Genomic DNA, 27,992 nt, shown 5'->3' with positions numbered 1-27,992 from the left:
GCAACTTGCTTAGAGTTCTAATTTATTATTAAATTACATATCAAAGCCTTTTTTTTTATACATACAGAGAATGCACAATAGGTGAGAACAAAAAATAATTACAGTTACAATAGAAGTTTCAAGAACATATATGAAAAGAAAAAAAAATCAGAAAGTGCAATCAGAAACTCATTTACAAGGTCTGGGATGTTTTGTGAGAAAGGGCTTTGTTTTGGGTGTAGAGTGTTTATTTAACTGCTTTCCTCAGTACCACACAAACCAGCAGCTGCTTCTGGAGTCAGAGCTAAAATATCACCCCTGGTTCAAATGTGCAGTGACAGGAGAATACAGGACACAGAGGGGATTGCAGATGTCACCTAGTTTTGGCTCAGTGTGTTTCTCACTGCAGTCTCCTGTCCTGCACATTTCATAATCCAATTCTGTTTTAAGGAGTTTCAGAATCATTTCCTCCTCCAGCACTGACAGCTGTTACCTCTCATTCCTGTCTCAAATGAAAGCTTTGGGACAAAAACCAGAAAAAATGGGAAAAGGTGATGCCTGAAGTGATCTTGGGAAACAAGTTGCTACATTTAGAGAGTTACAACTCTCATTGAGTCGTGACTAACTGAGCTGCACCATCAGAAGTGGTGGAGCAGCCTTGGCTCCCTGCGCAGCAGTTTTGGGAAAGCAGCACCTCAGGGGACACAGCCCTGCAGGAAAAGCTGTGGACAATCCATCTGACACTTTCACATCACCTAAAAATCTACTTTTGCTCCTTCAGTTTCAACACCCAGCAAGGAACTGACTCTCCTCACACCAATCTTAAGACCACCCAACAAAAGGGAATTCTAAACTACAAATGAAAATTCTGGTTGATTACTCAGTGTCATGAATCCAGCAGGAATTTATACCTCACTTTGATATGCAAAACTCCTGAAATCAATACTGGTTAAGAAAAAAAGAATGTTGTGGCTTCCCAGGAAGGGCAAATTCATCTTTCTGGCAGCAGAACAGTGCCTGGTCAAAGCCCTGGCACTGCCCTGGGGAGAAGCTGCAGCTGTGGACACCCAGCTCTGGGTGTTGCCCACATGCCATTGCTCTGCTGCAGCAACCAGAGACTGAAGATCAGATAAACATGTAAAAAAATAGCCTAAAGAACAGCTATAAAAATATTCCCACCCATGTGAGGTGTGGCATCAATGTCACCAACACGATCCTTTGTGTTCCAGTGCTTGGCCAGGCTAGAAGAAGCTGCTTATCTAGTAGGAAGAATGAAGTGGAAATTTAAAAAGAGTGTCTGTGTGTGTGAGAAAACGTGCCCTGTAGAAATAGATCAAGGATTTCCCCCCTTCATTCAATGCTCAGCAATAATTTTCTCAGCACAGTTCTGTCTGGTTGAGCTAGCAAACCGCCACTTTGGCAGGAATTGCAGGAATGAGAATTCTTTAACCACGTCTTTTTTCCCTGGAGCAGGAGGAACCACACAGAATGAAAAAGGGAGAGAACACATTTAGCAACAGGAGAGACACAAACCTGTATTTTGGGATTTGAGGCAGAATACTACAATCCACTGGTTTCATTTTCCAGTCCGTTGTTCTGACCACAGGTCCAGGTTGTTAGAGATGAGTTATTAGAGATGATTCTGCTGAATTTGGAAGCTTTTCCCTGGGCCAGATGCAAACACAGCCCTCCAGGGAGCACAGCACAACACCCGCTCACTCTGCCAGATGATGATGAAGGGAAAGCTCCAAAGATAATTAAATGTATTTTTCAACACAAAACTGACTCAAAACCCAACACAAACAAAAACCATGGAGGGGCTGCCAACACCGAAACCATTTCCAGTAAAGCTTTATCAGAGATAATTCAGCATATTTCCATTATTTTATACTAAAATATATCAGTTCCTCCATAACATTTCCGTAACATGAAAAATCAATTATGTTTACATATTTATTATAATCTACATATTTTCCATAGCAGCTTTTTCACAATAAGATTAAATATATGCACCAAATAATCAGTTAAGTCCAATAAAAAGACTTGTTATAAGATTAAATAAATGAATTTATTTACGGTACTGCAGATCTTATATTGCCAACTATAGAGCAACCAAATCCTACAAATCCTAAACAGATGCATGAGTGCTGATCAGGGTCGCTTAGGGTGGAGGAGGAATCAAAGAAAAGGCAACAGGGAGAAGAAGTTTGATCTCCCAACACACAGATCCATTAATAACCCTCCTTTATCCATCAAGCTTTTTCATAAACCCCTTTAATAAACACTTCATCTCCAAATGGGAACGTTTCCCAAATCAACCAAATAATCACCCTCTATTTAAAATACAAGCCCCACAGTTTTACACGTATTAATTCCAAATGCCTCCAAATCCCAACGGCAGGATGGCTGATTAGAAGCCTTTGTTGACTTTTTAGCAGAGAGTTATTAAGTCTACAAAGAAGCCTTTAAATCCAGACATTTTGGGTGTAACAGTGTGGGTTTGCACACTACACAGGCACAAGTCTCTATTCCCTCCAACTCACAGACACTATAAAATGAAGTAAAATATTGTGTCTGTCCCACTGGACTCTGTTCCAGAGGAGAACCTGGGGACTGTGTGACGTTGGTGGGTGATGGAATACATGGAATCTGTTAGGAGCACTGTAAGTGGATTGTGAAAAGAGTTAATCAAGTTCTTAGAACGGTATTTCAGTGCCAAGGCTTGAATTTATTGGGTTATGATATGACAGATGGAAAAGTGCTGTTAAAAGAGCAGAAAAATCCGTAATCTGGGAATCTGCAATATCACAGGCACTGCAGATGTCAGCTTTGTTTAGAGAAACAAACACAACAGGGTTCTTTTTGCCTGTCTGGCCCAAAAAAAGGTGTTTTTTCACCCCCCCCAGATAATGTTAAATTATACTTGTTTCACTATTTATACATTCAGCTCTTTACTAGGAGGAGTTATGTCCAAAACCTTTGATGTAGACACCTTTGCCTCAGGTATAACCATCATCATTTTCATTTCCAATCAACAGTTTAGATCATATCCTTCTTACTGCACTACCAGAATAACTTCACCTAAATTACAGTATAGACTTTGTAAACTGCTTATCGTGTCTCTATAAAGATCTTTATGATGCCAGCCAAAATCCAAGTATTTGCACCCAAAAGATTCCTTCAGGTGAATTCATGTTTGGTCACTTTTCAGATGACTGAACACTTGAGTAAACAGCTGCTGGGACACTGTGCTCCCTTTCTACACAGGAGGACTTTGTCAGTCCCTTTAAAGCCACAAGAAATCTTATGATCTCCCTCAGAGGGTATTTTATTCATATTCTGTGCAAAAAGTGAACAGAACCCTCCTTTTTTTTTTTTTCTTTTGCTAACTTTGAGGAATTTGTGTGAAGCACAGTTTTCACAGCACGAATTATGCAGAAATAACTAGAATCTCAACCAGGAGTTAAAAAGAATTACAGAACGTGTATTTAGTAGTAAAGCAACCTGAAGGCTTAAAGCTGCAATATTCCTCTCACAGGGTGAAATTCAGTACAGGGCTGGGATTAGAGGGAAAAGCCTTCCTGCTGAGCTTCCACCCAAGGCAAACTTAATCCTTTCCCACTCACCAGCACCAAACCTGCTGAGCACTGGAACTGTTCCCCCAGTCCTGGTTAAGCATCCCATGGGCACTTACCTTGCAGTGAGAAAGGGAATTAAAGACAAACAAATCCCAGCAAATTTAACCCAAAGGAAGAGGAGAAACACTGCAGCTTCAGCCCAAGCCCAGTGTCAGAGTCTACCATCTCAGACATCATGCTGACAGCCCCAGCCACGGTGAGCAGGCTGTGGAAGTCTGACTCTTCCCCCACTCACTTTTTCCTTGGCTGGGAGGAGGGAGGGTGGTGATGAGTTTTAGCAGAGTCCAGGGGGGGAAACATCCATCAATGGAAAGCGTACAGCAGCAGTAGGATGGTGCAGACGCCAATCACGCCACCCAGAATGAGGGAATCCCGTCGTTTCCGGAGGTTGATCCTTTGGATCAGGCTGTTCACTGCTGGAAAACGGTCTGGGAGGAGTTGGAGTCAAGGTCATAGCAGTAAATAGTGAATTCACCAATGAGCCCCAAAGCCTGGATGGGGAAATGCAACACTGCAAGAAAGGCAGAACTACTCCCAAGCTGGAGAAGGCAGAGCAGTAAAACCTGATGGATAGGGAGGATTACAACTGCATTTCACTAATTACAGACCAGCAGAGAAAAGGGAACAGCCCAGAGTTCAAATTTACACAGAACTCACCACCTGATCACCTAAACTGCCAGCATTTTAATCCCCAGTATGCAAGGCTTAGTTACTTCTACTAATTGTGCTTAAATGAGAACGGAATAAAAAATGGGGCAGTTGTATAAAACATCTGTGGAATTTCTTCAGTGGGATTCTGTTACTGGTGAAGGCAACAACCAAAGGCATTTGAGAAAATAGGAAAACCACAAACATGCCAGAATTGACAACGTGGCACAGTTTTTAGCCTTGAGACAGAATATGCACAGAAACCAACAAGCCAAAACCTTAATTAACATCTACAAGAGTGTGACACACAAGAGGATACTTCAGGCCCTGACTGCTTTTAGCTGTAAACCACAGCAAGCAGTGATGAACTTCAGCTTTTTTGAAAGCAAGAAGCAGGAACTGAAATGGAATTATACTTCTACAGAAACATACAGCAGGGAAGGCCATGAAATGCTGTTGCAGATCTCTATCTGAAAATTAAATTACGTTTGTTTATCTGCAGTGCCCAAATTTGACCAAAACCAACTTATTCACCACATTTACCATTAATGCTTCATATTATCAAGTAAGACTGATAAGAACCTGGCTTGCTTGTCACTGATGACAACACAGTCACACTGACACTGCTGATCCCCCAAATGGCAGAGTGAAAAATTGTACCACAACTCTTCTTATGCACCGGCAGCACAAATTTTTAGGAAAAAGGATACTTGCCAAGGTATTCATCTTGCTTTGTATTGACTTCAACATCCCTCTCTGCGAAGTCATATTTTCTTTAGTTGCCATGGCAATGCTGGGGGAAAGAAAGAGGATCAAGTTGTTGGTGCTAAGAATAATCCACAGCTCACACAGGAGGAGAACAAGCAGGCAATGCTCCTTCAGAGGACAATGAATGAGGTGAAGCAACATGAATGAAACCACAATTCTTCCATTAATCTCTATCGTTTGCAGTTAAATGATTTCAGTTTTATATAAGCTGTTAACAGTGGGAAAGACTGAGATTTCTTGAAACAGGCAGGGTTTGACTTTTCTCCTCCAGCCCCAGTGAAAACTGGTATTATCTTATAAGTAACATAAGAATTATGCTCTCATAGCTAAGTTTTAAATTTAGAAGTTTGGTTCATCCCAAGTGATGCATCCATCACAGCACAGATAAAACCAATTTCTGAAATTTGTCCGAATTAAGAATATCCCTCATGGTATTTAAGTTTTCATTTTCTCTTGTTTCTTTACTAATACATTCCTAAGCTGTGTTTTATCCAAATATAAGACCACAATACAGGTGAATATAAAACACAATTTCCCTTTTCAAATTTAATATGTTTTGGAGGTCAGGAAAAAACCAACTGTGCTCTTAAAAATAAGATATTAAATGAAGATTATAAAGAATTGCTCAGATGACAAAATCTGGGCTCTGAAGACACAGTGCCTGAGAAAGAAAAGTATGGCAAATGCTTGCTCTTCTTGTTGGCATGTGTTTCAAAAACACATAAAGCAGAGCATAAATACAACAAAGCTGAATAATAACTCAGAAAAGTCACCTCTACTGCTGTTGACTTCATTTACAGGAATAACAATGATTAAAACAAGTTCTTGGATGAGTTTGTGAGCCTTAAATATGGAGGGGAAATGTTCTTGAGGAATGAAAGTGGAACAACACATCACAACAGATAAATATAATAAAAGGAAACTAAAGCTGTGATTTCAGAGAACAGATAGGAAAATGTGAAATGCTGCTTTTACCTGATACAGACAAACAAATTTTCAATACAGGTATTTTAGTCCTCTAAAGTAAAAAACAACAAACTCACAAACCCACTACAAGTTTGCTATTAAGAAGAACACTCAGAGAATTCTGAATTACTAAGCATCAAGTTAGAAAAAAATAGTATTTCCTATCTGCACACAGGAAAGTTTGCTCAGTAACCTACAGATTCTTATCTCCCACCCCCACACTGACTTGGTGTTTGTCCAGATGAGGTTTTAATACAGTTGTCTCTCAAAGCACTCCTGAATTAAGCCCCATTTTTGTAAGATGCATCCAATGACTCATTAAGACATCCATTCATTTACAGAAGTGAAAACACAAGATGATTGCCAGTATATAAAGTGCTTCTGAGCCACCTCCAAAATGCCTTTGGAAATAATTATTCCAGATTATCACAGAACACAAGGTTCCTGCTTTAACATCTGAGGAGTGAAGCTGTCCATTCCATAGAAAAAGGCAGGATGTAAGGGGTTAAGTTTATGTACTACAATATTTAAACCATTTTCATGTTTTTTATCCAGTATTTTCAACAATTTAGCTCAAAAGGCTGAGTTTTACTGAAGAGCTCTGAAGGTAAAAAAAACTGGAGTAATTACCATTTTTAATATGATACGGTCTAGTAATGAAATGTAATTGTGATATTCATGAACAAGAGTTTAACTGGATTCCAGCTCCTATTAACAAATCAAAATTCAAGTAAAAAGCGATGTTGTTCACGTGTAATTTGATTATTCAAACCTTGAGCTGGTTTGTCTAAGCCTTTAGATCAGTAAATGAGATTATTAAATTGAAGAAGCAGCAGAAAACAGAGTTCCTGGGGATCAGTCCAGGGCTTGGTCTTGCATCTTGAGCACTGCAGCTTCCTCATATCCTTCATTACACAGTTTTGGTTTCATTCCCATCCCTAACATATGTTCATTGACTTGCCGTTGCCATTGCCTCGCTGACAAATGCATATTTTAAAAAATTAATCACATTCTTCCCATTCACAATATTGGCCCCATTTAGTCACTCCCCAGCACAAATCCCCCAGATCACCACGACCTGGTTCTGACGTTTCGGAATTCCTGCGCGACGTTTCCGATCAAAAGATGAAACGTTTCTTACTGGAACAGAGATGACCCCAATTCAAGGTTTCACTTGGAAACCAGCATGAACTATTCTCAGTGCTGCACTGGCTGGAACTACCAGAGCTGGGTGTTAACCAAGTTTCTAAAACCAGATGGTATCTGGCCTGCTCTCTGAATTTAATATTAAAGCCCTGCTCAAGTACAATGCTCAACATTGCTGCACTGCTGGGGAAAACTCTCCTAGCTGAGCCCAAGGTCAGAGCCATAAAACACTCTCCTATCTCTTCCCCAGATCAGCAGGAGATCTCAAATTCCTGTGCTTGCAGACATATTCTCTCCAAATTTCTCCCCCATTCCAAATTTGCCCTTGTTCAGTAGAGCCATGGGTATGAGAATGGCCAAATTTCCCTCCAAAGCAAACCCAGCTGATATTTGTACTTAGTTTGCTGTTTTCACTGGCATAAAACCCCCAGGGTAATAAACACTTGCAGGCATTATCCCAGTTGGATAAGTCTAACACGCAGAGATACACTTTTAATGCTGGTTTGACTTGGAAGCAAAGAGTTTTGACTTAAATAAATGTTGAAGCTGTTGTTATTTCACCCCACGCTGCAGCCACATCCATCCAGTGTCACCAAGGGAAATGTACCAAAAAATCAACTCCTGGCTTCACCCATTGAGACATCAGTCAAATCCACACTGCTGGAGAACTAAAACAAAACTCTACAGAAACAAGTTGTGTTATTAAAAATCAGATAATTCGCATATTACTGGAACTTCTGCTTCATTTTGCATGCCATGAATCATACTTGCTCATTGAAATTCATGACAAGGTCTATGATTAAGGGAATGGACTCTGTGACTGTGCATAGAAATGAAAGCTCCAGTTTTAAATTGGTAAAAATTCTGATTACATCACTTATTCTTTGTCTGGAGATACATTTCTATATTTGTATCTCTAAATATACACATATGGGCGTGCATCAATGCATACCTGCACACACAACCTTGCAAATTACTTTAAAGATTTTTGTGTCTTTTGATGAAGCCTAAGCTGAAAACAGAAGAAACATTTCCCCAGAAATGATTGATTTTGCCTGGACACTCTGGCAAGGTGGTCATGAAATGAGAATTCTCAAAACGTAGCTCATGCCTTTCCATTCTGAAAAGTCAACACTCAATGCAGCTGAGTTTTTTCCCTTTCATTAAATCCTAATTACTACCTAAAGAAATAGCCCCATTACATAAAGAGATGATTTTTTTAAAAAATGAAATCTATGGCTTTGGTCTGGCTCCAGTCCAATCTGTTAATATACAGACACTGACAGGTCAGCCCTCAGAAACAGTATTACAATAAAATCCTAAGAACTTGTCACACTGTACATGCAAAACTATAAAAAATATTCCAACTGAGCCAACATGAAAACACAAGTTGTTGGAAAACAAGAAATAAAATGGTCTGCTATTTTGGAGAAGTGATAATGTTTGAAAATGAAAACCTGAGAACTCCAAACATATTAAGCAAAATCTCTGCTTATATTTAAATCTGGCCAAGAGAAGTGAACGCTGTTCCAAAAGAACTGCAGTACAAAGTATCACATCCCACTCGCTTCTGGAGAGAAATATGCTGCAGTGAGAGCCCCATGTCACGTAATTCATTTAAAAAATTGATTAAAAGTTTAGTAATAACGACACATCTGGAGTGACAGCCCTGCTCATTGCTTTAGTTACTGAATCATTTCAGCTTAGGTGCCCATTTATTCCCTGGCACGGATGTTTGCTCCGTGAAGACCATGCAGAGGAAGAGTCAGACTCCTCACTTCTCTCCCTGACAGAAAATCAGAGCAAGGGGCTCACAATTAGAGGCTGTAGCTTGTCAACAAAAGCCTCTGCATGCACAGAAATATGCTTTCCAGTGTTTAGAATCACTGCTCGGTAGCAGCCCCTAAGGAAATAAAAGTGTGAAGTGTGAAGGAAATAAAACGTGATTTCAAGAGTTGCTTAATTAAAAAATGAGTAATGAACTGCAGCAGATGTAAACCTGGAAGACAGAGCAGCAGAGTAGACAGAATCAGCTAATTACATCTCAAGGAATCTGTCCTCAAACAGCTTCTCCTGCACAATTTTTTATTTGGGTTACAACAGATAAAGCAATTGATCAGCTGGGTAAACTCCCATCTGGTAAATTCACTTCAAAGGCAGCAGGATTTACCATCAGTTAATGTCACACCCAAATAACTGCAATTACTGGGGACCACAAGCAAAAAGAATTCAACATAAAATTCACCCTGGTTTCAGCAGAGGCAGAATTTGACTCAGATATTAGTGGGATTACGTTTCCTACTCAATGTATTTACTAAACAAGCTCTTTTTGTACCAAAAACCTGTTGGCAACATTTTGGCAACAACCAGAGCAAGAAACATCTCGACTACTGGAATAGCCCTCAACAGGCTCAACCTGAGATTCACTCTGCTCCAAAAGTGATTCACCTTTGAACAGAAACCCAAATTTTCTAAACTAGGATGAATAAAATATTTAAGTAACACTCTTATGTCAATACTGAATAGAAAAAACCCAACCCTAACCCACCAGCAATTCACTGTAATACTGCCAATGAGCTGGAAACAATATAGTTATATAAATATAGTGAGTGATATATTTAGACACAATTTAATGGAAATGCTGATTGTACGGAAAATAATGAAAATTTTTACATTCATTCCTACCTTATTGTTTCTTCTATCAGTCGATCTGAGCTGAAAGCCAAAAGAAAAAAAACCAAGTTAAAAAAAGCAACAAGCACTAAGTAGTACTACTTTAGATCACTAATCAATCATTGCCATCATCATCTTAATAAATTTGCCCTGAGAATGTTTTATTTCTGGATGTTGTCATGTTTTAGCTACTCCACAGATTTGGTTTATATAGACTTTGGAGAAGATGCACTGAAGTATCCTCTGGAGCAGCATTTCCTAAGTGAAGCAAGAGCAGCTGCTCAGGAAAACACATAAAGCAGTGAGAAGGCAGAAAAGGGGAATTGGCACCATGATTTATGGAGCAGAGTTTGGAAAGGAGCATTAGAGAAAGGAGTACCTGACTTCATTGCTTTTTAATCCTGCCCACCCCTTCCAAAAATGTCATTAATGACCAAAAAGCTGAGATTTGGGTCCATCTCAGAACCCTGTTCAGAACACTGGTTTATGCTGGGTAATGAGGCAAATTCCTGCTGTGGCAACAACAGCTGGATGAGAACTGAACTTACAGGAACACAACACACACCATGTGTCAGAGAGAGCCCACGTGCCCCTGCCCTCCCTGCCACACATTGATCCAGTTTCTGTGCAGCATCCCTGGGAAAAGGTCAGCCTAAAACACACCACCAGAGAGGATATTTCATTTAAAAACCAGACACGCATCATTAAGGGGAGTAACAAGATCCATGAAGACTGCAGTGATTTCTCCTTTTCTGTACTCAACTTTCACACAGGGTTTTAATCACTGCTTTGCAGCCAGTTGTGAAATGCCAGGAAAACATCTCTTGTTACAGCAATCAATATCCCCAGTGTAACTCTGACACAGAATAGGTGACTGCATTCCTGCTTCCCACAGAGCAGCAATAACTTTGCATCCCTACAAACTGCTCCGTTTACCCCACAGGTTCATACAAATTCTTGCAGAATAACTGCAAAAAAACTCAGTTTGCAGCTTGAGGAGGAAATCAACCTGACAGAAAAGTAGCTTTATGTTGTGCTGGCTGCTGCTTCCAGCATGAAATCAGAATTTATTGCTTCCAAATGAAGAGACACCAAAAGGGCACGGCCGACTCCATCCTCCTCCCTGCTCATTCCAAGTGTTTTGCCACTCGGGAAGGGAAGGTACCACCAGCCCCCGGCGCAGCACAGCTCTGCCTCTGACTCAGAGCTGCCTGATTTGGAACTTTTCTTCTTCCCACAGAAATTCTGGAGATCTCCCCCCAGAGCTCCAGCTGGGGGTGCAGTGAAGGAACACGCTGGGCAGTGAGTGAATGTGTGCGTAACCTGCTCGGGGAGGGGGACAGGCAAACTGAGTGACTTTGTTTGCCTCTGAAGAGGAGTGAAACCACGAAGGTTGCTATTTCAGGCTGTCCATGGATGAAATATAGACACAGAACAGAGCACTAAAAATATTTTGCTCAGTTTTAAGCTGCCAGGGACTCAACTGGGGCAGCAAACAGCTACGCTCTCTGAGATTTACATCAGTTGCAAACACGTTGGTTTAAGCAAAATCTAGTTTTATTCACTGTTTGGTATTTATTATACTGGCAGAGAGAAGGAAAACACCCTAGCTGTGCACTCAGAAGGATGGGAGAAGTCTCACAGCATCTCCCAATGTCCCCAAGGCAGGCAGAACAGAAAAGCAATGCATTAAAGATATCTGTTATCGCTGAGTCTCCAAGATACACAATCCAGCTGAGAATGTGCCTTTCATAGATAGTCTCCAACAGACAAGTGTGTTATGTGGGCAGGGCATAATAAGAATAAACTGCAAAACCATTAGAAAACAGCCTGAAAAGCAAGAGAAGTGCATAAGAATGAATCATTTTTTAAAAGGTTTGGTTTTTTTTTTAATTTATCAATGAAAAAGTATCAAAAACCTTGCTGGAAATAGGTTACACTTTAAAAAATTCTGTGGGAGAAAAACTTGCTAGTACAGCCCTGTTAAAAACCTACCTTAGAAAAATCATTACCAGCTTTTTGTCCATTTAACTGATGAAATTACAGTATTTTAATGTTGATGAACTGAAGATGACAGAGAAGCTGAACACTTTTATAGACCTCAAGTGAACTAGGATGCTCCCCAAGGCTTTTAGAGCAAAAAAATTAGGCTTGCCAGCTAGCAGCAGAGACACTCACTGCTTTTTATGTTAGAGAAAGCTGTAGTTGGGCAGTTTTATTACTTAGTCAGAGACATAAACACAAGAAGTTATTTAAAAGCTTCAAAGTAAATTATACTGCATTATTTTTATACGTGTATGTATGTTTATACACATATAAAAATAAACCCTGGAAATGTGGCTACCTTTAAAACGATGACAGAAGGCAACAAAAATGTATAAACCAGTAATAACCAGTTCTCAACACCAACACACACAGGCAGGAGCTGCAAATGCCAACTCAAGGTATTTACCAAGCATCTGAAGCCTCAGTATCAATGTTTCTCAACTTATGTGGAGTCACCTCAGCTATTTAAAAGGATGAGATGCACAGGAATTTTCTTCAGAATGAAGATGTGAAGGTAAGGGCAAACTAAAGGAAGCACAGATTTACCAAACACAACTTCCAGTGGGTTCTTCACACCCCAAGAAGATGCAGCTCTTGAGAGGATTTCCAAGCTCATCTCTCCTTGCAAGGTGAGCAAACTCCACAGGAAATGCCACAATATTCATTCCCTGACATTCTGATAAAGGCAGGCAGTGTGAGCAGGAACATTTCAGGGATTCTGATGTGCAGATTTGGATTCCTTGGCAAATACAGATTGTAAAGTTCACTCGCAGTGACACCCAAACAGGAGCATCTGTTTCATTCATTTTACAGCTCATAACCATAAAAATAAGTCAGATTTAAGGAAGATCAAGAACACAAAGTACAACAGGGCTCAGAGACTCAAGGGAAGTTTGCAGATCTCTGACTATTAATAACCTGTTCTCCACGAATAGAAGCTGTTCTCACAATTAAAAATAATCATTTCAATCGTTTGCCAGAATAAAAAAATAACATTGAACGAGGCAATTGTGCTTAACTTACCTATTCAAAACACTACAAAAAGAAGCTCTTAAATTAAAATCTATCGACTTTGTTCTTCTGCTGTCCAAGCAAAGACAACAAATCCAGTGGACATTTCCTCATGAACATCCAAGCAAAAGATGGTTGTGGGCACTATTAATCTGACTTGCCATCTGTTTCAATAAGCTCTGCATTTTCACCTGTCCAGACAAAGCCATTTAAAAATACTCCAGGAAAGAAAGGCTGGAAGATGCTGAGGCAATCACCTCCTGTAAGGAATGGCACAAACCCAACAGCAGCAGCCATGCATATGAAATCACCAGGCCTCTGTGCAACTGCTGTCTGCAGAAGATTGCACAGCTTGTCTTTTAAATATGCAGACAGGTAAATTAATCTGAAGGAGAAATTAAGTGAAATATGCCTACAAGATAGAAAATAGTCCTGCCCATCACATCAGGCTTTTATAACTAAAAGAAAGCCTTTTCTGTTCTTTGTTTTTAAAGGCAAATCTCTGTGTCTGTATTTTATTTAAATAAAATGCATTAATATAGATGAATACTTAGCTGAGGACTGAGCTTCTCCCATATCCATAGATTTTGCTGCTGATACCCAAACCAAGCACTTGTCAGAGGAACAAGGCAGAGCAGTAAAATTCATCTGCACACAACTCATTTAAACCCTTCAGATGAAATTAAGGGCAATATTATCACATAGAATAATTTAAAAGGGAAAACCCTGTAGAATAAACTAACACAACACTTGGTAACTATTTTCTTCCTTTCATGAAGAATAACGACAGAAATAATAATTTCACTTTGTTCTTTCTCTAACTGCAAGATCAATCACCAAGTCTCTGCTCTCTCAAACTGCCTCCAATAAATCTTTCATATTTTCACAGCCCTGGATCACCAGGCAATGTGGAGCTTCCAGGAATGCAAATCCTGCAAAACACACTCTAATACAAATCTACAGGTTATGATGAGGCAAATCTGACTAATACACTCAGTTATTTCCACCACCATAATAACAGAATAATAAGGAAAGAAACACTGTGCACATACACAAAAAAAACAGCTCCAACTCATTTTTTCCTGCTTGCCATCAACGTTCTTTATAAGATAAAAAATTCATAAGATCATTAAGCTCTTTAAAAACTTAAGTAGAATAATGTAAAGCAGAACACTTATTTTTTTCCTCCCTGTGATAACAGCATATTCCCGATTTTATAAGACTTGTCTCAAGTTGGATTCAATTTAGGTTCAAAGTGGCTAAAGAAGACAAAAAATGGTGTATAAGTCTAATTATTGACTAAGACCAATATATTTGACTACAAAGCACACTCTTCCAGCATAAGAAAAGCTGGCTGGTCAAAACCAAAGACAAAACAGGCAAAAAAGGCATTTTCAGGGATGAACAGTTTTCCCAGAGAAACCACTCTGAAAGCAGAGAAAGGTTCCAATACTGACACAAACTGTTCTCTTTTGTGGGTTTTCTTTGAGTGTTAATTCAAGCACAAATCTGGATGCTAAGGAAATGCAATGTTTTCACATTGTCTGTTGCAGAAGGCAACAATCAAGCATAAAACCCAGCATAAACATGAACATTAATCAATGTATAAATTTGCTCAACACCTAGAAACTCTGAACACCTAAATAAGCTTTTTTCTGCACATCACTGCACAGGGGAGTCTGATGCTCAGAAATCACTTTCAATAAGAATGAGGAATCTTTGCAAAATTGGAAAAGAAAAAAGCACAATATCATGTTGCTTTTAATCAATGCAAGCAATTTGTTAAATCTAGAATGAAAGGCACTGGAACAGAATCCATCGCTCTAGGCAAGAGTAAACCAACATTGTCTGGTGCTGAATTTCTTTCCAGATGGAAAGAAATCATACATGAGGAAAAAAATACACAGAAGGCATCCTTTTCACTGTAGGGAAGAATCTGCCAAAGGATTTCCAGGAAAATAATCTGGTGAAACCTACTCCCTCCAACTGCAATCCTGTAACACAAATTCAGCTAAAAAATTGACTCCTAGCTACATCACTAAGTAAAAACCTCAACAGCTCATCAATTCCAGCAACTTGGATTCAGATACACTAAGAAAAGCACTTTCTTTGCAGCTGTCTCACACCTGTAAACACCTCTACATGTGCAAGATTACCAATAAAAAGATTAGTTGTTCTAACTCAGTTTAAAGGAAGCAATCAAGTATCAAGGGATTTTCTCCCTCAGAACACGGATCCACCTTCACAGGTCTGAGAACACCAGCTGGTTGTTTCTTTCTCCTGGATTTCCAAAGGAGCCTGCACCTCCACTGAACTCCATGGAGTTGTCTGGGAATTATCAAGAGTGAAAAAACTGTTTCTCTGAAAGAGGAGTTAGCCAAGAAAGCTCTTTGGCACACAGATGACTGGGGAAAGTGCCTGAGAGCCTCAGGAGGGTGAGCAGCAGCAATACTTCTTCCTATAAAAGCAAATCTATAAGGGAATAAGAGCCTTCTCCATAACCTGCAGCATTCAGTTTACCCAAGGAATGCAGGTAAAAATTTAAAACATGAGAACAGCTCCTAAATGAAGTGCAGCAGCTGGGTGAGCACACAGCCAGGGCCAGGATGGCACCACCAGCCATGAAATGAGGCCTCAAATCATGCTTGGGGAAGTTCCTGGAGAGACTGACCCTCCCATATTACCCATAGGAACGAAGTGAAATGAACTGAGGAGGGCAGGCCTTACTGTAAGTCATTATCAGCAACCACAACTGTCAGAACAATTCCAGTAACTTCCTAATGGACTCTATCGGCATTTCCTCAATTTTTACATCTCCACGCAGAGCCAGCAGTCAGTGGCAGGGCTGCCTGCATTATTTCCTCTGGTTTAAAACACAGAATATAGATGGGACCTTTAACTAAAGGGAAAAAGCCTCAAAACCAAGCAACACAAGCTGTGATATCTGACACTGACCTGACTAAAATGGAGCTCTCCCAGGATAACCTGTCACGGCTGATTTGTTGGGCACACACAGACACCAGAGATGCTCAGCTTACAACAAACACAAGCTGTTTGTAATCTGTGCTGCAACAAAATAGATTGGATCACTTTTCAAGCTCAGTGTTTTTTGACTAAAGCTTGGCAAAGCTAGAGAACTGTTCTACTGTTCACATATTCCTAAGTAACCAAGAGAGCACAAGGGGGAATGTATTCTAGAAGAGCCCCACCACATGAACAACTTCATAATTAATATCTTTTTAATTTCTAGCCAAGTTGACACAGAAATTAAGTGAGAGGTATCCCTAGGATGACAAATTAACTTTAATATGGTATGAAACCCTAAAATCCACTTTGACAGACACATGTTCTGCTACCTAACTGCATTTTCACTTGCTGTGGTTTTGAGGGTTTTTTGCAAGAACCTCTGTGGCTTTCATCCAGGACTTGGCTGAGGTACCTGATTTACAACTCTACCTGCCTGCTTATTAAGTTTCAGAAAATGATTCTTAAAACTGCATAGTTAACTATGCAAGATAACAAACACTTGTGGTTCAAAATGTAAAGTGCACACAACATTCAAACCATCCACAAGCCAAATGCAGGATGCAATTCATTAATGGGGAAAGATCTCAGCATTTTTCTTCTGACCCAATTTCCCAGTGTTCTTAGGGCTGCCTTTTGATTTGAGACTGAACAAGATGCAGTCTTCCAGAAGTGCAACTATGCTTGATATAAACAAGTCTCTCAAGTGAGAGGAAAACACTCTGCATCTTTCAAATCACAACAGAACTAGGGTCCTTGAAAAGTTCTAAACAGAACTCTTATTATTAGGCTAAAATAGGGATGCTTGAAGGGGAATTTGGATCTAGTTCTGCTTAGCATCATGGATTTGATAGAACACAAAGATATCTGCACAACAACCATTCAGCAGCCAAGAATGAGGAGAACCTAATTCCAATGCATTAGGAGAGGCTGAAATTAAATAAAACAAAACTCAAGAATGACATTTATGCAGTACTGTGGTAACTTTCCAGAGATACACTTCCTATATGAGAAAATGGAAATAATCACTATTTAACATATCCATACACAACAAATTGAGTTCAACAGCTTGTTTTTACTGGAGGATCCAGCAGCAAATAATGAGCAAGCACTTCTGGCCCTAAAGAATAATGAAGTACACAGCCACACTGACAAAAAAAAAATTACATGCTGCATTAGAATAATAAAAGTGATTCTCAGATTGCACAAAGAAATTCTACTAAACTCCCCAGTTGTTGATTCTGTTGAAAAGCTGCACCTGCTTTTCAGAACCAACCCGTGGAGGAAGGATTTCAGCACTTGTGAAAGCCCTAATTTCAATACAGACCTTGGAGGGGGGAAGCTGTCCTAGTTAAGAAACAGTGTTGAAAGGAAAGCTAAAAACAAATAAAACATGCATCACCGACTTGTTTATGTCTGAAAGGAGCAAAAAACTTCAGAAGAAACCACAGAGCCCTGAAGTTTGAAGTGTGGTTTTATATCCATCCCTTTTCTCAAATTAAGAACAAAGTGCTGTTTCTAAGGGGAAACCCAGAATTGAGAACCAAAGCAGAGTTTTAGTCCCAACCACTTTTTTTTCCCATGATATATTCAGGTAATCTTTCACTCTGTGAGGGTTTGCTCTTTAGTTTCTGCAGACATTCATTAAAACCTACAAGAGTTTCCATAGCCACTTTCCCTGGGTTACAGGGAATTTCATCCATAAACCTTCACTTTTCATACAGATGAAAAGCAAACCATGAGTCTGAAGCTCTTAATGCTCAATGTGTGGCTGCATCCTTTGTCAGCTGGATAATTCAGTTTGTACTGGAAGTTAAAAAGGAAAATCACAAACTAAGTTTTGCACTGTGTGTGGTGGGTTTGATGGTTTTTTTCATCTGATATTCCTATCATTTTGGACATAGTGTGGTATTAAAATGTCAACAGTCATCAGTGTCAGGGAAATTATTGATTACAGTATTGTTAAAGCAATCCAACTATCAGGAAAGCATGCAAATAAACACTGAGACATAGAATCTTTAGTTTAGTGTTTTGGGGTAGGTTTGTTTTTTCAAGTCCTAAATACAGCAAAGGAAGATTAAAAGAAATAGTTGATTTTACCCTAATGAAGTTCAAGCTATTTTTAGACAAAAAAACCCCTCAAATCCTGAATTGCTTGGCTGATTTTCATGATCTTTTATTAAGTTATTTATAAATAGTAATAATACCCAAGAGAGCATCTTCCTTCCTTGCCTGGAATCTTTGAACCTCCCCAAATTCTCATTAAGCTACTTCAGTAACTTGCTCATAGTCATAGTGAAGTTTCTCCTCTTCCAGAAGACAAGAACTGTCTCCATCTCTGAACAGTATTTACGATTATAAGAAGCAAACAGCAAGTTATGCTCAGTCTGGTGCTGCAGTCAAGTATCTGATATGCACAAATGTCATATTCAGTCTGGGACTGTGACAGGGGAAGCTGATCCAGCCACTTCCAGAGTGGCCTTGTGTCCCTCTGCCATGAGACTTCAGGAGACAGAGGTTCTGCCAGCAGGCTTGGAGATAAAACCCATTCAATCCCAGACAGAGATAAGGCTAAAGGAAAGAATCACTGATGCAATCAAGAAAACTCTGCAGCAATAGGAGACAGAGCAGAAAGACAGACTAGAATTGTATTTTGAAACAGGATTACAGGACAAGCTGTTGTGCATCCTTAAGTAAGCCTTTGCAACACCAAAAATCCTCCTTTGCTCAAATCCCTTCTTTGAAAACCATTTTCTTTGTGCTGCTGCTCAGACAGAGCACACAGCTCTGCCCCAAAAGTCTGAGTTATCCACTGGTAAGGCACTAAGGTAATTATCACAGCCATCCTGGCAGGGCATACACTTTTAATGCAGCAATTTCTCAAATTCCTTATTCCAGAAACAAAGCAAACAAGCCAATGGTGTTTGGGAAAACAGTGGCACACCACTGCCAGAGCTCTTGCAATTAATGGCCAGCAGAGAGATGTTTTAACCTACATTCCCCAATCCCTCCTCACACTGCAACTTCCAGTTCAATGGGCTAAGTGCTGCAGCCCTTCACCAGCCCTGCACAGCAGCTCTGCACCCAAACAGCACCAGATCCAGGGCAAACCCTCCAAAGCACAACCATGGAGAGCTCCTCTGTCCTCCCAGGGCAGAGATGTTTGGGTTTTGTTCATAGATGCTACAGAGCAAAGATTATTCATTACCAAGTGCTGCTTCAGTTCAAACCTGCATTCAAATTAAGAGCACGGAACAACAAGACTGCCGCATTCTGCTCTGTCATGAACAAAAAAATAAGTTTAATTAAGAGGCAAGTTTGGTAATTAAAAAAAAAAAAAAAAGCCCTTACTGGGCCAGACTACAGTGGAGCTCAGCAGTTCTGAGGCTGCAGAGCAGGCAGGCAGCAGGCACCCAGGGAAGAGGCTCATCACATTCCTCCCTCCCTGCTGCTTCCCCAATCACCTTGGGATGGAAAAAGGAATTGGTGAATTTGCTGTTTTTTCCTGCATTCTCTCTGTTTCCAAGAGAAGATGAAGGAGAAACAGTGGTGAATTCTGTGTCAGCTGGAGCAGTTACTGCCCAGGCATCTGCATGTCCTCCCCTGCAATTGGAGACAAGGGAGGGGATGGGAGGGGAGGGGAGGCAGCAGCACTTCTCTGGTCTTAATCCAACACTGAAGTTCCTCTGAAATCCACAGGAGCTTGAGCAGCAACAGCACAGTGAATGGAAATCAGGGCATGCAGAACAGAGAACAGGGACAGCAAAAGAAAAAGAAATTCTATTAAGGTAGAAAACTGGCAGCTTTTTCCCAAAAGATCAAGTCACCTGTAATCAAAAGCCCTGAAAGGTGTCTGTGCATCTCGTTGAGCTGATTTCTCTCTGCAAATCAGTGCTGGAGTGAAAATTTGTAAGGAAAGACAATATTTAGAGGAAAAACAGTCAGCAAGTCACTCCATTAAGATCTTGCCTGTATCACCAACAAAGTTTGGAAGCAGTTTTCCCGGTGATTATTCTCTACTGAATGTGTCCATTTCTGCCCAAACAACAGCAGGGAACTTGAAATAGTTCTGCTGATAACAAAATGCCATAATGAAAGCAATAAAAATATTTAGTACTCCAGAGTACTTCACATACATGAAGTACTGCACAAACATTAATTTCTCCTAATCATCCCAGGTATGCATTATTAACAGCACCATTACACAACTGCTGCAGGTTCCCATTATTTCTTTTACTCACTTATTCCCCTTTTCTCTTTCCCATGCAGCACACACCCCTCTGTTTTGTTTGCTCTCCTCTTTTTCCTCCTTCAGAAAGTTTTTTGTTCACCTGCTCTGGCTTCCTGACCCTCTCTCTGTGCCAGTTTTAAACATTTTAAGACATGCAGGGGTATCTGAACACTTGCAGGAGGTTCATCTCATCTACCTGCATCACTCACACATGAGACTCCAACTAAGAGGATTTTTTAAAATTTTTACTGGATGGATCCACAGGCTGCATAGCAACACTCACCAGAAACATGCAGTCACCTGATAACAATTAAAAACACAGCTAATGATATCTGCACCACACAGGCACCTGCTTCACCACCAGCCACCTCTTTTAGAAAGGGATCAATGACTAATTTTTGAGTGCTGGAGCTGAGTAATAAAGTAATAATCACACAGTTGCCCCACAATGACAGAATTGGTCTGTTTTCACCTAGTTTTACATGGAATTCATTGCAAGTAATAACATCTGTTTTTTCAATCTAAACTTCTGAAGATGTCATCAATTTTTACACAAACTCATCAGTATCACCTGGTAACACTCACAACACAAGTACCAACACAAGGGGAATTTTCACTTGCATACACACCCAATACTGCAAATTCAATCAAGCACACCAGTTCCTTCTTTGCTGACTTAGACTATAACTCATCAATAACTGCAGAATTTCTCAGGGTAAAGTGACAGAATTGTTTCCTCTGAGGCAGCACTTTTCAGAGCAGCATTTAAAATGCTAAGCTAGATCTATTCATCAAAATTGTTTTCTTTAGATGGAAAACTGTATTAGAAGAAAAAGGATGACTTGTTTGCACCCCTGGCCAGAAGCACACAAACAGAGAAGATGAAATACCTTTAGGGAATGGCAGAGATCCAAGAAAATAAGCTCTCAAAAATAAACAGCAAACATGATCACTGTAGGCTGGGTATTTCCTTAAGCATCTGACATGCCAAGAAATCTGAGGTATAAGGTAAAAATATTACCAGGGCATCAATATTCAACAAGATCTGTCTGCCAGCCTTATTTTAACTAGCAGTTAGTTATTAAAAACATTAGGTGTTACTGTTTATTTCTCCAGCAGTAGGTAAAGCTACTCTTGAATTACCTGTATAGAACTCAGACAGGAAATTGAGTGGCTTGGAAACTTCATCCACTGCCAGCAGAACTTCTATACAAACCTCCTTTCCCAACAGAACTCACAATGAGTTGATCTATGAAATGGACTGAGCAGCAGAGAAGCTTTTGAAGGGAGGAGAACACCACATGTTTTGTCTCTCCCTCCCTGCTGTGGGGTGTGGCAGCACAGAGCCCCCTGTGCCCCCTGCCCAGGGCTGCCCCAGCTCCACTGGGATCGCAAGGTGGAAATCCCACTCCTGCCAGCAGCACTGACACAGCAGCCAGCCCCACCCTGGGAAAGAGAGGCCAAATGGATCCAGGATCCTCATGGCTTAATGGAAAGCCAGGCACAGCCAGGGTTTGCACAGCTGCCCTGTCATTCCCTTTGTGCCTAATGTATGTTGGAACTTTTTATTCATCAGCATTTTGTACCCACAGATTTTTCATCTCCTCTCCTTTTTTGGGATTATGTACATATATAACATCAAGACAGAGAATCTTCTTCATGGTGTTCACAGTGTGACACAAAAATGCAAGTGGCAGATTTAGGCAAAAATCAAAAGAACTTCCTGTCTCTCCTCTTCCTCCCCAGTGAGAAACCCCAGAAAAATCCCACCCTGCAGCTTTTTGAGGAGCATTCATGGAAAACCCCAGTTTTTTGTTTATCCTGTCTCACATGGCTGTGCATAAAGAAAAGGGCTGACAGAAGAGTCTGGCACTCTGCAGTGGGGCAACAGTTCACACATTCTGTTATCAGATCATGCAATAAATATCTAATAGGGCAAAGCACTTAATATCATAAATTAAGCAAGGTCAAGACCTAGTGAATGCTCCAGTATCTGATATGAATACATAATTCCCGTAGCATTATTACACTGCTTTGCAGAATGTAATAATAGATTGTAAACTTTACGTTCATGTGTCTGTTTTTCAAGCTCTTTTCATAGATTTCACTCCACTGAAAACATTTGGATTTTTACTCCTGTGTCTTTGTGTAAATACAGTCATCATCTACTCCTGTCAATTAGTCTGGCACCAGGATTTACTGCACTGCAAATATTCAGCATCATGACTCACACAAAGCTTGTCAGTTTATCCTAGGAGCATGTTTGGTGTAATTTGCCAGCTCCTGGTGATTTCTTGGGACCTTTTCTTAGCTTTTACGGCTTTTTGGCATGAATAGCTCATTAACTGCTTTCTCTGAAGACAAATATGTTGAAACTCTCTAATAATTTCCTCTGCCAGTGTCTTTTTCTGAGCTTACTGATTCTCAATTCAGAAGTTTTGCAAGCTTTGATTTCTTGCCAATGTTGTCTTCTGTTTCTACACTGGATTTCTTCACAGTCCTTACAGTTATCTCCACCTTGCAGAGTATTCTGTGATTAGTTTTGGCCCTTTTTTACTAAAGATCCCAAACTCACACTTGTTTCTTGTTTTCTCTTTCTCAGTGTCGTGGTGGGTATTTTTTTCAAGTCTTAAAATTTTCAAATAATCACCCAGATGGTTTAATTTTTTTCTAAAACTGCCTTAATTTTATTTTTCATGCATATTAAATATGCAAACATACCATAAACATACTGGAGAGTTTAGCATGTTTAAAAGACCAAAATAATAATTGCCTCAGGAAATGTTAGGCTAAAAATTCTGAAGACATCTGCCAGATAACATTTACAATATGGTTTAAGTTTTCCTCTCTTAATTTTGGCAAACTTTTCAAAATAATGCACTCAGGGAAATATCAGTTTCTTAGAAGGGTATTTTACAACTCCAGAAATATTTAACCATTCTATTTCAAGATAATGCTTAACAAAAGTCATAATTAAAGCCTTAAATCAGCTAATTTCTAAGTTTTAAGGATATATTAAAGAAAACTTAGGATGAACTGGTAATAAGCCACAATGTTAAAAAAATGGTTTTCATTTCCTGTAAAAGCTTTTTGTGCAGTTCAGGCTATAAGTTCAAACATAAGAAAGCCACAGGTAATTTTTTATTTATTTGTTTTTTTAAATGCAAGCCTGCCCTCTCGTGTGAGCCTGAGGTTTAGCACAGCTACAGGCAAGGAGAGAGGCAGGAAGATCAGAGCTACCTCCTGACTCTCTAAAAAACACAAACCCTCCAGTTCTTTTCTCTCCAGTACTGCTTTTGCTGAACAGGGACTCACAAAGCAGCTACTCAGAATTTAATGCCCTCTCTGCAGCAGGAATGAGAACAAAGTGCTGTTTTGCTTATCTGGTTAACTAGAGTCAATTTGCAAATATTTAAGTGCTCAGGTAATTTTGGAATTAGTCTCTTCCACCAACCACCTTTTGTAGACATGCAGTAGAGACAAAAGGAAAAAATGGTTCTTCTCTGTCTGACTGACAAAAAAAAAAAAAAAAAGCAGGGGAAACCCAGCCAAATCATGGGAGTTTCTGTTTCATTTCTTAAACTTTATCCCAGTCAGTGTGAAAGGCATCTACTCCCTAGGGAGGAGGAGGTCTGAGTCACAACTGACTTGCAAAATCCCCTGAAGACAACACAAAACTGTCCCTGACAAGATCCCAAAGCCCAAATCACTGACACTACCATGACTATTATTATCTACCCCACACAGTTCACACTCAGCACAAACCATAAATGTTTAACCAGCTGCATGGAATCCAGAATGTTTCTCCCTGAAAAGTTAGGCATCTCTAACACAAGCAAGTAAGAAACAACACTTACTTCCGAAGGTGTTCATGTTCCTTCAGGAATAATTCTGTTCTTCTGTTGTTCACACCAGACCCGCTTTTGTATGATCTAAAAATCCAACAGTACAAAACCTTAGTCAGAATTGTGAATTCAAGGAGCTTCTTTTGCTTTATTCACAGCACAAAGTGAGCCATGCCAAGCATTCTCCTGCAGAAGGTTTTCCACCTTCTCCCTCTAAGGACAGTCCCACACCTTTGCTGTGGCAAACACAACTTACTCGATATCTTTCCGTACTGATCCCAACAGATTCTCCCTTTCTCGTATTGCCAAGAAGTTTGCTTTGGTTTTGTGGAATTCGTGGGTATAATCCTGTAATAATAAACAGTTATTCCAAAATTAGGGTGCTGAGCACACCCACAGAATGTCCAACCACCTTTTAAACTGTTGACTCCTCTCTAATACAAAGTGCAAGATCACCTCATGAATTTAACAGCAAAAATGCTGGAAGTTAATGCAAAGTATTCTTAAAACTCACTGCTGTTACAGGAGTTGCTAAATCTGATGACTGCAGCTACAGTTGTGCAGGGAAATCCATTGTAATTTCTTCTCCCAGTTTCAGATATCCTCACCTTTTTGATGAATTAGCTTGTGCTGGAATTTCCCATCAGAAGCCCTAATAGAACCCACTTCTTTGGGGTGGTGAAGATATTCTTGGGTTTATTCTGTTGTTACACAGAATTTAAAAAAATCTTTTCTGAACAGTGAAGATTGCTTTTAAAGTTGCAATTTTACATTTTAAACCATTTCAGGCAGCTGTTACTCCTCAAAACACAATCTAACTGGCAGCTGGTGTGCACCAAAACCATTGTAACTATTCATACAAATGCTATTGCTTTTTACACTGTGTATTAACTGCACAGATACCAAACAGAAATCAGACTGTACATGACCAGCCAAATAAAATATGCATTTTAACACTACTATGCCATGAAAACATCACCAGCCTGAAACATGGTTAATTTATAGCACTAGTAGCTTTACCCATCATGTTTGCTTCATCTCCCTTGAGAAGCTTAGAAGGTTTTACAATCACATTTCCTGAAGTGTGATGTTCCCTTGCACATTGCTATGTGACAAACCACACAGACAAGGTAATTCATTACAGCACTTCCCCCTTTTTCTATATAAAACCCACCCACATAAGGCAGCACCCTTTATTGTTCTTTCTTAGCTAAGTCCTAGTCACCAATACAACACAAATAGCACAATTTTTTCAGCTCAGAGTTCAACAGCTGCCTGGAGGGAAGGAAAGTGAGATGGAATCAGTGGCATTTACACCTGCTGGTAAGACACTCCAGCAAGCTGTGATATCAGCATGGATAATAATAATAATTTTAACAAAAGGGAGAACATAAAGGCAGGGAGAAGACCCTTTTATTACCTGCAGGATGTCCCTGTGGCGCTGCAGTGTGTGCATCAGTGCTGCATTCAGTGATGGCACTCCTGCACTGTTGGTGTACTCTGCCATCTTGTCATTTATCCCAGTCAGCTACAGGAAGGAGAAACAGCCCCAGAAAACATCAAATGGCTTATTCTTGCAAGAAAACTACAGTGCACAAGCTAAAGGAGCCAGCTAGACACGCACACCGTGTCTAACACCCACACTCCATCACAGAAATCAGGACTGTGGCTTTGCCTAAATGCTAAAATAAACCCAAAGTGACTCAAATTACCTTTCCCAGAAGTTGCTCAATCTCCACAGCCATGGTCTCAAACATTCTGTCCTGGCTCGATCCATTCAATAGAGGAGTTGTGTCAGAGCTAAGGGAGGAAGGAGGAGCAGTCACTGAAAAGTTGCACCATTTCATGAATGCCAGAAATAAGGAAACACCAGCAGCAGGGGCTGGAAAGCTCCTCTGTACCCAGGTTTCCTAGAGATGAAGTAAATTCAGAAAAATTACATTTTCTTATTCTACATGCCTTTAACTCTTATCTGAATGGATGACACAGTATCACCTGCAGGAAATACAACCTCACCCTGGAGGAAATGCCTGACACCACACACCTGTCTGCTACCAGTGACTTTCTCTCCCCAACTTTTAAGTTTGATTTATTTATTTACTGGAAGGGAGCACTGCACTGTTAGCGTGTTACTCCAGCAACATAATTACACTTTAATAACAGAGTGTTAGGCCAACCCTCTGATCTATTAAGCAATCAGTGTCCTACAGAGCAACACAAACCACACCATTTATCACAATTAGTTTCACACATCTTCCCTATCTGCTTTTTAAGATAAACTGAGGCCACAAGGAAAAGTCACATCTCAGACCAGCCTGCAGAACTGTGGCAACTAACACCCCTCAGAGACTACTCATAGCTTTGGTCATGTGCCTTGAGTAAGAGAAGTAAGTTTGGCACAGGACAGCAAAAGTAATTAAGACAATTAGATTACAGAGCAAGTAACAGGAAAAAGACAGAAATAGAAGTGAAACTAGGGCTATTCAAGAGTAACACGATCATTACTGAGGTGCTCTCAGGCTTCCAGTACAAGAAATTCAGGGAGAAGTTCAAAATGGATTCAGTCATTAAATTAAATAAAAAAGAAAAATATCACCACACGTGCCTACAGTAGCAACACTCACAACTGATACAGTTACTAAGCAAAGAACAGGTTGCAAATGGACAGAGAGGCTGATAATTCCTGCTGTGGAACTGAAGGGAAGAGCTCACCTTTGGCTCACAAGATAGAAAGACTTGAAGAGTTTTACCACTTTAATTCTTCAGTCAATTATGAGTGAGACTAAAGCAAACAGAAACTACCCATGTATATACACACAGACCATGTCTGCATACACACATATAAAACATACGTGCAGCTCTCATTATTCTCATTAACATTCTCCCTCTTCATGGCACTGGGGTTGGAATGAGATGGTCTTTGAGGTCCCTTCCAACCCAAACCATTCTGTGGTTCTATGATTATTATTCATCTCAGGAGAAAGCCCTTTCAAAGGGCTTGCTCCCTGCACAGCTGCTCAGTGCTCCAGTTCCCTTAAAACTGGGATTACAAACAGCCCACCTGGGAGGTGTAAAGTTAAATTCCCCTAATACCAAAATCCCTGAAAACCTCCTGCTAGTGTAGTACAGGAAAACCCGGGAAATAAGCCAGTGTAACGAGCATGAAGTTTAAATCCAGCTTTCCCCAGTGACCTGTCACCCACAGCCCTCCCTGCCTCACAAGCCAACAGCACATCAAGAGCAACACCAGTGCTGGAAAAATGTGCTGGAAAAAGCTTCCCAAGCACAAGAGCCACAGGTGGGACCAGCAAACGGTAAAACCGCCCCAAGCAGCACAGACAGCGTTTAAAACATAAAGAAACGGGATAGTACCTATACCTGTCGCGCCTTCCGTCTCGGGTGCTGCTGTAGCTGGTGCAGAGCTTGCTGAAGGAGACCAGCTTCAGGTCCAGCTCGTTCTCCAGCTGCCTCGCCTGCTTCCTGAGATCTGCACGGGGCGGGGAGAGTCAGCCACCCGGAGCCTCGGGGCTCCCCTTTGCCCAGAAGAGAAACCCACGGGAGAGGAGAGCCCCTCACGGGTGGGGGAGCCGCCAGGCCGCTCGGAGGGCTCGGCTGGACACCCAGAGCCCCTCACCCCACAGCCCCTGAGGGTCCGCCCCGCCGCGAGCTCAGCAGCCACCGGCGCCTCATGGCTGACAGGCCGGCACCGCCCGCTCCCTCCGGGCCGCCGGGAGAGAGCAGAGGCGCCCAGGCGGCGGTTCCGCCCCGCCGTGCCCGGGCCGTGCCCTGAGGGAGCCCCGCGGGGCGCAGCCGCCCCACGCTCGCCGCCCCCCGCCCCACTCGCCTTCCCAGTAGTTGCTGCTCCCCGCCGCCATCTTTGTTGTCCAACGTCAGCGCGGGCCGGGCGGGGCAGAGCGGCCGCGGGGAGCGAGGCAGGCCGGGACGGGCGGGCCTCCCGCGACAGCGCCGCGCAGCGGTCGGGCGGGGCAGCGCCGCTTCCAGTCCCGATCCCCATCC

General features: G+C 40.9%; 1 protein-coding gene across 2 annotated transcripts; it reads right to left on the bottom strand.

The window, feature by feature from the left end:
* Positions 1–5: 5 nt before the first annotated feature.
* Positions 6–27,889, bottom strand: GOSR1 (golgi SNAP receptor complex member 1). 2 transcript variants are annotated; one of them, XM_085078381.1, is made up of 9 exons: positions 27,820–27,889; positions 27,348–27,462; positions 25,688–25,775; positions 25,396–25,503; positions 24,232–24,323; positions 23,988–24,062; positions 9,831–9,860; positions 4,976–5,058; positions 6–4,045 (listed from the first exon to the last, which is right to left on the bottom strand). In XM_085078381.1, exons 1-9 carry the CDS (start codon positions 27,848–27,850, stop codon positions 3,921–3,923), a joined length of 747 nt encoding a protein of 248 aa, XP_084934507.1. In that variant the 5' UTR covers positions 27,851–27,889; the 3' UTR covers positions 6–3,920. The 2 variants fall into 2 exon arrangements, with proteins under 2 accessions (XP_084934507.1, XP_084934508.1); XM_085078382.1 differs by having other exon boundaries at positions 27,354–27,462.
* Between the last annotated feature and the right edge of the window lie 103 nt (positions 27,890–27,992).

Source organism: Lichenostomus cassidix, chromosome 19, assembly GCF_008360975.1.
Source record: "Lichenostomus cassidix isolate B80296 chromosome 19, HeHo_3.0, whole genome shotgun sequence".
Taxonomy (NCBI): Eukaryota; Metazoa; Chordata; class Aves; order Passeriformes; family Meliphagidae; genus Lichenostomus; species Lichenostomus cassidix.
This window is presented reverse-complemented; position numbering and strand designations above follow the sequence as displayed.